This window comes from Lolium rigidum, chromosome 2 (assembly GCF_022539505.1).
Source record: "Lolium rigidum isolate FL_2022 chromosome 2, APGP_CSIRO_Lrig_0.1, whole genome shotgun sequence".
NCBI classification, from domain to species: Eukaryota; Viridiplantae; Streptophyta; class Magnoliopsida; order Poales; family Poaceae; genus Lolium; species Lolium rigidum.
The window spans coordinates 218917697-218927799 of NC_061509.1; the positions used below are offsets into that span (position 1 = coordinate 218917697).

At 45.1% G+C, this 10103-nt stretch overlaps 1 protein-coding gene across 3 annotated transcripts; it reads right to left on the reverse strand.

Moving 5' to 3' along the window:
- Positions 1-1055: 1055 nt before the first annotated feature.
- On the reverse strand, positions 1056-9214 carry LOC124692977. 3 transcript variants are annotated; one of them, XR_006999810.1, is made up of 6 exons: positions 8999-9214; positions 8580-8811; positions 8298-8483; positions 2600-5264; positions 2332-2515; positions 1056-1501 (listed from the first exon to the last, which is right to left on the reverse strand). XR_006999810.1 is itself a non-coding variant. In XM_047226416.1 (5 exons), exons 3-5 carry the CDS (start codon positions 2609-2611, stop codon positions 1344-1346), a joined length of 354 nt encoding a protein of 117 aa, XP_047082372.1. In that variant the 5' UTR covers positions 2612-5264; positions 8298-8483; positions 8580-9213; the 3' UTR covers positions 1056-1343. The 3 variants fall into 3 exon arrangements, 1 of the variants encoding a protein (XP_047082372.1); XR_006999809.1 differs by having other exon boundaries at positions 8887-9214; XM_047226416.1 differs by having other exon boundaries at positions 8580-9213.
- Between the last annotated feature and the right edge of the window lie 889 nt (positions 9215-10103).

Genomic DNA, 10103 nt, shown 5'->3' on the forward strand with positions numbered 1-10103 from the left:
TGTTTAGTTAATCATTTGAATCATGTCCTGTAGAAAGAAAACATTTGATATCATGTATGAAGATTTTAAAGCTTGGATCATTACAGTTTTTTTGCTAATAGATAGGTATGTTAATATAGGTTTCATAATATATGATGTTTCAACCTATTCTACCGTTTTAAAAGTGCATTGTGATACCTTAAGTTATTTCGTTGTTTTTCAGGTTCGTTGATTGGAGGAGGGGGGGCTTGACTCTTTGTCCGTTGTTTCAGCCTTCTAGCCATGTGCCACCTGTAGTTATGTGTTTATGGTGCCGGTCCGTGTGTTCTACGAGGTATGACGACAACTGGTGCAGCGCACAGATCTTAAGTCTTCTTCGACGTGTGCTTCAATAGGTTGTAATTGAATTAGACGTGATGTTGTATCATGTACATTTTCATACATGATCTTGTAAGCTACTTTGGGATTTGTTTGTCTAGTACGTGGTTCGTCAAACAAAGCCTTGGAACTGAAGCCGTGGCTTCATCTATGTAATTGACATCATTATGTTACTACTTTATTTAACAAAAGCTGTGATGTTTTACACCCATGATTTCACACCACTTCATTTAATTTATTTTCTCGGATTGCTGCACGTGGCATTTGTTTTAGTCCACCATATAGTATTTTACACATCATATATTTCTGAAAGGTAAAAAATACTTCAAACCATGATTGCCAGGATCCCACGCCCTGTTGGAACAAAACAGGAAACTGTGACCTCGCTGTATCGATCGTTTGTCCTAATGGATCTTCAAATCTTCCAGGGCGACCAAAGTAATCAGTCAAAGGCCACTACACTGATAAAAGCTCCGGGAAATTTTGTACATTCAGAAAAAAAAGTATGCTAATAAAAGCCTCAGGAAATTTTGTACATTCAGAAAAAGTACCTGATCTGCAAGTATTGTCTTCCTCATTTTTTATAAGCTCCCCCACCAGGAAAACTGATAATAGAACAGCTTTCAGACCACCCTAAACACTGGAAACATTTCCAAAACGACATGAGACATCCTTTTACATGCATGGCCATACCGAGATGAGAACTAAGATGCCAAGTTTTTATTCCATTTCATCTTCCTCTACTTCAAATGGATGACACAAAAATCTCTACTGCGATGTATCAAGTAGACCAATAAACATTCTTTCCAGGGCGACCAGGTGAGACACCACTACACTGATAAAAGCTCCAGAATTTTTTGTACATTGAGAACAACTGATTAAGAAGATAACTCCAAAACTTCATATCCGTAAATTACAGGTCCATAGCCAGAATGATTCAGTCTCAGAAATAGCACAGGATTTAGCATTCATTACAGATCCATAACCTAGATCTGAGGGTAGCTAAGGGTTCCCTTTCGAGCCTGCTCCTTGACCCATGCATCAATTGGCTGTGGGGTTGCCATTGCTTCTGCGCCGCTGGTGATGATTTCATCAGTTATAGTTTTGCAGTCCTTGAGAAGCTTGGAGACCTGCTGGCTTGGAGCTGCAAACAAATATAATGTGCGTTAGTACCAGCTTGCAATCATTTTGATAAGAAATTACTGCATAATATAGGGAGACTGCCACAAGATAAGGCACTTAAATTCATGAGTCAAACACCAACACCGAGAAGTGATAAATAAGCTAATATAGTCCAACAATTAGAAATCAGACAATTACAGTACCAACATCACTAGATATCGTTCCTTGCAAAAATAGCAGGCCAGGAATCACATATCTTAGGTGAAAACAACAATACATGCATATTGAGCAACAAAATAGTGATAATTACCACTCCAAAACCATTTTGGATACTCAATCTAATTTCTATAAACAAAACCAGAATTCCTAATCCATAAACTATCAAACATCTATTTCTTGCAAGGTTCTAAAAAATTGGCAAACAGAATTCATTTGATCGCCTACCTAGCAGTGAATTCATTGATCACCTACCTAGCAGTGACCATGCGACCTATCAAGCAGCATAAGGGGGCCTAGATATGTTTAGACAACAACTAAAGACATATCTTTTATGTCTTAGTATTCCTGATGCACAAAATCAGTTCTTATTTCTAGGACTACTACCAGCACACATGTCTAAAGAGTAATAGTCAAATTCAGCTAGATGTCCTGTCACCACGAAATTGGCATTATCTAGGGTTCTTTTATTACAGTTACCAGTTTACCACAGTTGGTATAACCTTTAAAACATCGTATGCTGTCAAGTAATGCAAGAAACTACAGATCTTGATGCTGTTAATGGCATAAGTCATTCTAGATCAGGAAATCTCGGGACTAACGCAGATCACATAGTCAGGGTGTGTAGAAATTTACCCCCAGTAGCCCCCCTGACGACTGAAATCTTTCCTGTAGCGCCCTTCTGGTGGATGCGCCTATGGTAGACCGGGTCGCTGGTTACTTCCATCATATCGAGGATAAGCAGGCGGATCAGCTCGAACTTGGTCACCAGCAGTTCATTGCTGGGGTGCCCCCCGATGAGGTGAGCCGGCAACACGATCTGGGACAGAAGACAAGCGAGATCTAAGAACGAGAAAGAGTCCAATAAGCTAGAGCTGCAAGTGAATATTATTTCAAGCTGTACCTCGGTATCCATGGCGCTAGCGCACTGGCGAGGGACGGAGCGATGGCGTCGGAGGGATGTGACGGCGGCGGCGAGGTTCAGTTTTAAACCCTAGAGGGGATGAGGATTCTGAAGAAATGATGTATTATATAGAGGCTAATGGAAATTGGGTAAGAAATCCCAGCCGCAGAGTAAATCAAGGGCGAAGATGGGCCAGTACCCGCATACTACATTGATAGGCTCGTTACCAGGAAACAGAGCAAAGTTTATTTTAAGCTTATCCCAAATGTTTCAGTCCTCTCGTCGGTAAAGAAAAAATGAGGTATTCTGAGGAGGCTGACAAAAGTAATTCTGAATTAAATGTAAAACATGGGATATAAAAATACTTACGGATCTTGTTGTTGCAAGTTACTCCCTGCATTCTATATTAATTGTCTTAAATGTATCTAGATACATTTTTATGTATAGATACATCTGAATCTGCGACAACTAATATGAAAATCAAGGGAGTACTTCTTATCAAGCTCGAAACATATATGGGACTCGTAGAAAACCATACCTATTTATAAAAAACGAATTTTGGTTATTGCTAAATATGTATTAATTGTCGCCGACTTGAATGTATCTAGATGAATTTTGTCTATAGATACATCTGAATCTGCGACAATAATATAAAAACGAAGGGAATACTTCTTATCAAGCTCGAAACATTGACTTGTAGAAAACCATACCTATTTATCAAAAAAGAATTTTGGTTATTGCTAAACATGTGCAATAATGAGTGGAGAAGTTTAAAGTATACGGGATACAACTTATATACAACAAATAGCCCTAAAGAGAGGTAAAAGGGACAACAAGAAAACTGTGACTTTGAAAATATCAGGGTTTCAGCCTAAATATTTAGCGTTTGAGCTTTATAAAATTGGAAAATCTCAGCCATAGCTCATTCCACAAAAAGAAAAACTAATCCATATATTTGGATATAAATCTGAGAACAATAATATACTTTATAAAGAAAAACAAAAATCTCGTATGCATACATCAACATCCTAAAGTGCTTCGTTACTAGCATTACTTCTCCTATTATCACGATGTAGGTCTGCCACACCCATAAGAGGACACGGCGACACAGGTGATGAACATGAAGCTTATCTAGCTAACTAGCGGCGGTGTAAGAAAACAAATAGTGATCGATTACAAGAAGAAAGATTAGAAGGGAACTATCTAAAAGAAAGCTACAATACTACTTACACCGGGAAAACCTCGATCGGATCCTTCTCGCCAAAGGCTTCCCTGACTATTGATTGGATCAAGATGCTTAAACAGACTTCCCAAAATGTTGTTCTTCTCAATGCCATCCTGGCATATGGATTCAATGTAGTCGTGGGCTTCGGCAAGGAGATCCCCTCTTCCCCTATCTTTTTAATATCGCTCCAAAGGTTGTTTCTCCACCCCTTGGTTGACGATCTCCCCTGTCTATCCTCCAATACGCCGATGATACCCTCATCATTATCTGGACTATTCCGCACCATGTTGCCAATATTAAAATGGTCCTTGATGAATTCACCGCCACCAATAGCCTGGTCATAAACTTCCACAAAAGCACCTTTGCTCCTATTAAAACTGACCCCTCCACTGCCATGGATATGTCATCCGCCTTTGGCTGCGCTGTCTTCTCTTTCCCTCAAACTTACCTCGGCTTCCCTCTTTCCACACATAAACTTTGCCTCGCCGACTTCAATCCCATTATCTCCAAGAACGGCATGAGACTCTCTGGCTGGCGAGGCCGCTCCCCTCCTATTGGTGGTCGCTTGCTTTTGATCAACTCTATTTTGACTGTCATGCTTGCACACGCCATGAGCGCAGGCCTCCTACCTGTCGGCGCGATTGAAGCTATTGATAAAAGACGATGCGACTTCCTTTGGACCGGCAAGGAATCTTGCAATGACGGGCAATGCAAAGTGGCTTGGATCATCGTGTGCACTCCGAAGAATGCTGGGGGTCCCATAGGCTTCCTAGTTTCGTCGTTGGTGACTTGGGTGACTAGCACTATCGTTGATACATCCCTAACATAAAGCTGCGCCACAATAGTTTCTACACCAATTCTTTCACGCATCTGCAGGTTGATGACCAAGCGACAAGGGTCTGGAGAAGTGCCGCCCCACTGAAGTGTAAGATCTTCTACTGGCTGGCTATGCAATGATGCTTCCCCACCAACGAGCGCCACTTTCGAAACATGTTGTCTGCATCTGCTTTGTGGCCTACGTCCCCTTCCAATGAAGACACTGACCACCTTCTCTTCGCTGCCCTAGAGCTTGAGAGGCTTGGGGCCTCTTCCAACATCAGTTCGCTGACATTGGCTCCATCACCTTCGCTGACCTCCTGCTCCTGAATACCGCTATTGCATGGAACATCTAGAAGAGAAGAAACGCCCTAGTCTTCAATGGTACCGATGAAGACCTCTGCGTTGTTGCCAAAGGCTGTGTTGAAGATGTTAGGCTTTGGGCCTACCGATGCACCAATGCAACCTCTTTGTCTCTTCTTAATTTTTGATGTAATAGTTATGATTCCCCCGAGCTGATCCTTGTCTGTTTTTTTCTCTTCACTGTCCTCCAAAAATTTGTAATGGCTCCCATGTGTACTCGTTCCTTTGGTTTATAAAGTTGTTCAGGCTGGCGTACACCCGCTGCAGTTCCAGTAAAAAAATACTACTTACACTATGAGGAAAAAAGGTGAGTAATATTTAATGACTAAGAAAAGTGTAACTTGTTAATCTTTAGATCTTCAAAACCCTTATCCCACCGATATTTTTCTTCTGATCATTAGACTACACATTGCAAAGAACTACCCATGTTCCTAAAGAGGATTGCCTATAATTATTTAAAAGGTTAAGCAAAGTCAGGCATGAAAATATTCAGGTTTCAGTCTAACTATTTAGTGTTCTATCTTGATAAAACTGCAAAATCTCAGCCATAGCTCATTCCACAAGAAGAGGAAACTAAGCGATATGTTTGAAACAATAAGAGCATCTCCAGTCGCGTCCCCCAAACCGTCCCCCAAAGGGATTTGGGGCGCGCCGGATAAAAAAAACATTCCCAGCCGCGTCCCCCAAAGCCGCTTTTTGTCCGGCGCGCCCCGAGCCCGTCCCCGCCCCACAGGGGACGCTCCGGGCACGCCGGACACAACGAAAAGCGGGGCGGGGAGTGGCGGGGCCGACCCGTCAGCGGCACATTGAATTTTAACCTAACCGTCGCCTACCTCGCGAAGGAAGTTATTCGCGCGCAGTGACACACGACGACATCTTTGCCTTAATGGCGACGGAGGGGCAGGCGAGATGTCTCGTCGGTGCTACGCAGCCTCCACGCGTCGCCGGCGTTCGCACGCTCACCTCTTCCCGCGCTTTCTTCCCGACGCCGTCTATAAAATGCCCTCCCGGCTCAATGGCAGCCACCATAGCCACCGGCACCCCTTTCTCTGCCACAAGCCCTCGTCTCCTCCACCACCACTGTGCAATGACGCCACCGCCATCTCCTCCACCTCCACCACGGGAAGAGCGGCCCGGGAAGAGCGGCGGCGGCGAGGGGCGGAGGTTTGGCGTGCACATCGTCAGCAGTGGCGGGAGGCACTCGAGCAGCAGGCCCGCCAGCAGCGTGAGGCGGCGCACGCGGCGGCAGAAGCGGGGTTCTACGCCCCTAACCCCGCAGCTGACGAGAGCGTGGCGGCGACAGCGTGGTAGGAGGAGGCGCTGGTGGATAACGCGGGCTAGTCGAGTCCTTCGTGTCGGAGAAGAAGCTCCAGAACGCCGCCCATGCCCGCGAAGATGCGCAGATTCACCGCGCCGTCGATCTCTCCCTCCAGACGGCGCAGCAGGGGAGGGCAGGCGACGACGCGCTGCTGGAGCAGCGGCGTCTGGCCACCACCCTACGCATGGAGAGGCAGCGCGCGCAGCAGGAGCTGCGGCGGAGGGGAGGCGACGACGGGGCAGGACCGTCGAACGCACCGCCGGGCGGTCAGTAGGCTAGGGTTTAGATGAAATGTAGCCGTTTTCATTCAAACTTTGTAATATATAATTAAATTTGAATGAAAACCTTTATTTTCGTGCACTAATATTTATTTGGGGATTTTGTTTGGGGAATGCGACTGGGTAGCGACATCCTCCAAACGCAGTACGAACAAAACACGGTCCCCAAACACTCAATCCGACGCTGTTTGGGGAACGATTTGGGGGACGCGACTGGAGATGCTCTAACATACTTTAGAAACAAAGGACCTCATATGTATGCATCGACATCCGGACATGCTATGGTAGTAGCCATCCGTTTCCTATTATTAGGAGGCAGGTCTGCGGGCAGGCCACAGGTGAATATGAAGCCTATCTAGCTAATTGGCGGCAGTATAAGAAAAAAGGAGGGCTTATTACAAGAAGAAAAAAGATTACAGGACAAAATCTAAAAGAATGCTACAATACTACTACTGCTGCTGCTGCTGCATGAACAAAACAAAAAAGTGAGTAATACTTACCTATCGAGAAAGTGTAACTTATCATATACTACCAGACCTTTAGATCTTCACCACCGTGATCCCACCAATATTTTTCCTTCTGCTCACTAGACTACACACTCCAAAGAATTTCATATACTCCCTCTAAATTTTTGCACAGAAATTTAAATACACGTATTGAGGGAAAATTACACACGATATGGGCGGAATTTCCCCAGTAAATTTGACGTTAGAAATAGAGGACTTTGCATAAGATAGGGAAAAATAATCAAATCCCTTAAAACAATTCTATACTAGTGGTTCATGGCAATACACCCTATATTTTGGAAATTTTCTCAAAAAAATATATGACTTATATAGGAATGGAGTAGCTTATTATAGAATGAGCACAAAAAGGTGAGTGAAATTTGTCGATCGAAAAAACATAATTTGTCATGTACTACCAGATCTTTAGATATTCAGCACACTAATCCCACCTGAAAGGATCTCACCGACCGCACATCGACCAGAGGTCGATGACGCAAGGTGCCAAGCTGGGGTGGTGGGGCCAGTGACCAGCGAGGACACGACGGGGCCCAGTGGCGAACCCAAGATTTTCATTAAACCTGGGTACACTGTAAGTCACGATAATTTTTCTTCATCAAAATAAGTTGCGCCGCCGACTGAAAGCTTGGGCACTTAGGGACGGTTGGGTCCGCCACTGACGGGGCAAGACATGTGGAGTAATCTAGAGACCCGACGCGCGGTTGGACTGGGGCAGGACATGGCACCATCGGACAATGTTGCTCATTGGACTACAAACTGCAAAAATCAACCTCCATTCATGAAAAGAATGACCTATATTTTTTTACAAAGTCAAGCAATTAATGTAAGGTTTGACAAGGTGGGTAGGTAACTTATACATAGATTCACAATGAAACATCTTTTCATGTGAAGTCTATGCAGTATATTACAGTTATGGATAGTTTATTCCGTAAGCTTGGTCAAAATCTTGTAGGCCTTATTTTCAAGAATGGAGAGAGCACTCTCTAGATCAACCAAATAGCCTAATGAGCTCTCTACCTACCGATTCGTAACTTTTCTTGTCATCATGGCTACAACCAAAAACCCGGATTTCTGCCATCTATTCGTGGCAATATATTCTCTCTTATTTCTGCCATTGAAAAAATCACTGCAAATATAGGAATTAAAAAAATTATGTTGAGAAAACACACCATACCTTTGTTTCTCGTTTATTTATATAATATACTTAGCCATATTATTCAGAATTCTGACCGAACAATTTGGATCTTCCAGAAGCCGCACACTTAGAAAATGACAAAAGATGTCATCTATAATTTCTGTATTGCATCGATTGATATCCAAACATGCTTCCTCCGCGCCGTCTTGCTCTTCTCTGCCACGGCTAGAGTGGCACACGGCAGGACGAATGCAGAATGAACACTAGGTATGATTAGAGGGAACATCAAGGGGTAATCTGATTAGAGAGGGTGGGGATTACCGGTTGATGGGTATAGAACAAACTCCTGGTTGCATAGCATCATGGATGGATGGCTGCGTAGGAAACCCATGCAAATTTACAGACCTAGACGGTGCTGTCTGCTGGATAAAAGTCCATGTCTGCCATTCCATGCACTTGTAGCCGTGGGCAGAAGTTGTTCTTGACGGACGACGAGAGGAAGGCACGAATCGCCATGAATACCACCAGGAAGGATATGAAAGAAACAATCTACCTGCACGTAGATCCAGGCAAGATATACAGGTTAGGATAGAAAACATGGATAAGGGGCAATCAACCAGGTAAGTACTTGGCCGCTCGATAGATGTTTTCTCTGCCGCCGGGCGCGCGACATGGTTAATTCTATGGAAGCCTGCGTTCATGGCCGGGAAGGTAGGCCTGAAGAACAAGACGGAGCGAACCGAGGCGAGAAGGACAGCCGGGGAGCACCAGGCAGGTGGCGCCACGCCATAGTCACCGGCAGAAGAAGGAGGTTGAGGTAGGGGATGAGAGGCAGCGCCAGATCTGCCTGAGAGCAGAGGCCGTATGGGGGGAATAGGCGGCTCCTGGGGCAGAGCCCCGGGTCAAATCACGGGGTAAGCATACAGTTACCAATTAGGGTTACCGTATGGGTTTTTCCTTTTTTTTACGTGACGGGAAAACATATGTATGGTAAGTATATAAACACAACGTGACGCAGGAAATACCGGTATACGTCCACGCAAAAAGGTCTTTATGTACGTCCAGGACACGCTGGCCCTCACACACCGGCACCACGTTTCTTCGTCTCGACTCGCTGAGGAGGAATAGAAAATGAGCAGATGCTGCTACCAAGGTCACATCGCCAGCCACACATCACATTTATTTCTGTAGCTGTTGGTGGGCGGCCAGTAGCAGAACAGAAGATGCCGGAGGACTTGGTTGGCAGAGATAAGATACCTCAGCTAGTGCACGATCTTCTACATTGCATGCAATGCATGCCTTTCTGCGGCGGCCTGCCTACTCCGGTCTCCGGCAAGCAAGCATGCCCGTCGTGCTGCCTGGCATACAATACCAAATCAATAGTGACAACGATGCTGACCATGCCGTTGATCGACTCGGTCACAAGCACACCCTAAAATCTAATCGGCCCGAATCTAATAATAGTATTACATCCCTTAGCTATCTAAACAAACTTATATTACGATTGTCAAAAAATAACTTATACTGTAGTACGAAATGGAAGTAAGAGCATCTCCACCGGGACACCCCATAGCGGCTCCGATAGCTTTTTGAGGACCAGCGCATTATGGAGCACAATAGAGACGTCGGCAATCCCGTGGCGGCCCCTTCGCAAAGGGCGCGAATCGGAAACGCAGGCGCCTCGCGGCATGTTAGAAACTGCGCGTGGGCTCCGCCTGGCAGTGAGAGGAGGCGGCTGGTCACATTGAAAATGACGCGGGAAGGTTGGTCGTTGGCGTCAATGATCTCCCACGCGAAAACGGAGGCGGCACGGGAACGGTCGGCCACACGGCGTCTACACAGCTC

Excerpts from the sequence above, each read along its gene's own strand:
- LOC124692977 (XM_047226416.1), bottom strand. Across the intron at positions 1,502-2,331 it reads CGTCAGGGGGGCTACTGGGG|CTCCAAGCCAGCAGGTCTCC; the intron begins GTAAATTTCTAC and ends ATTTGTTTGCAG.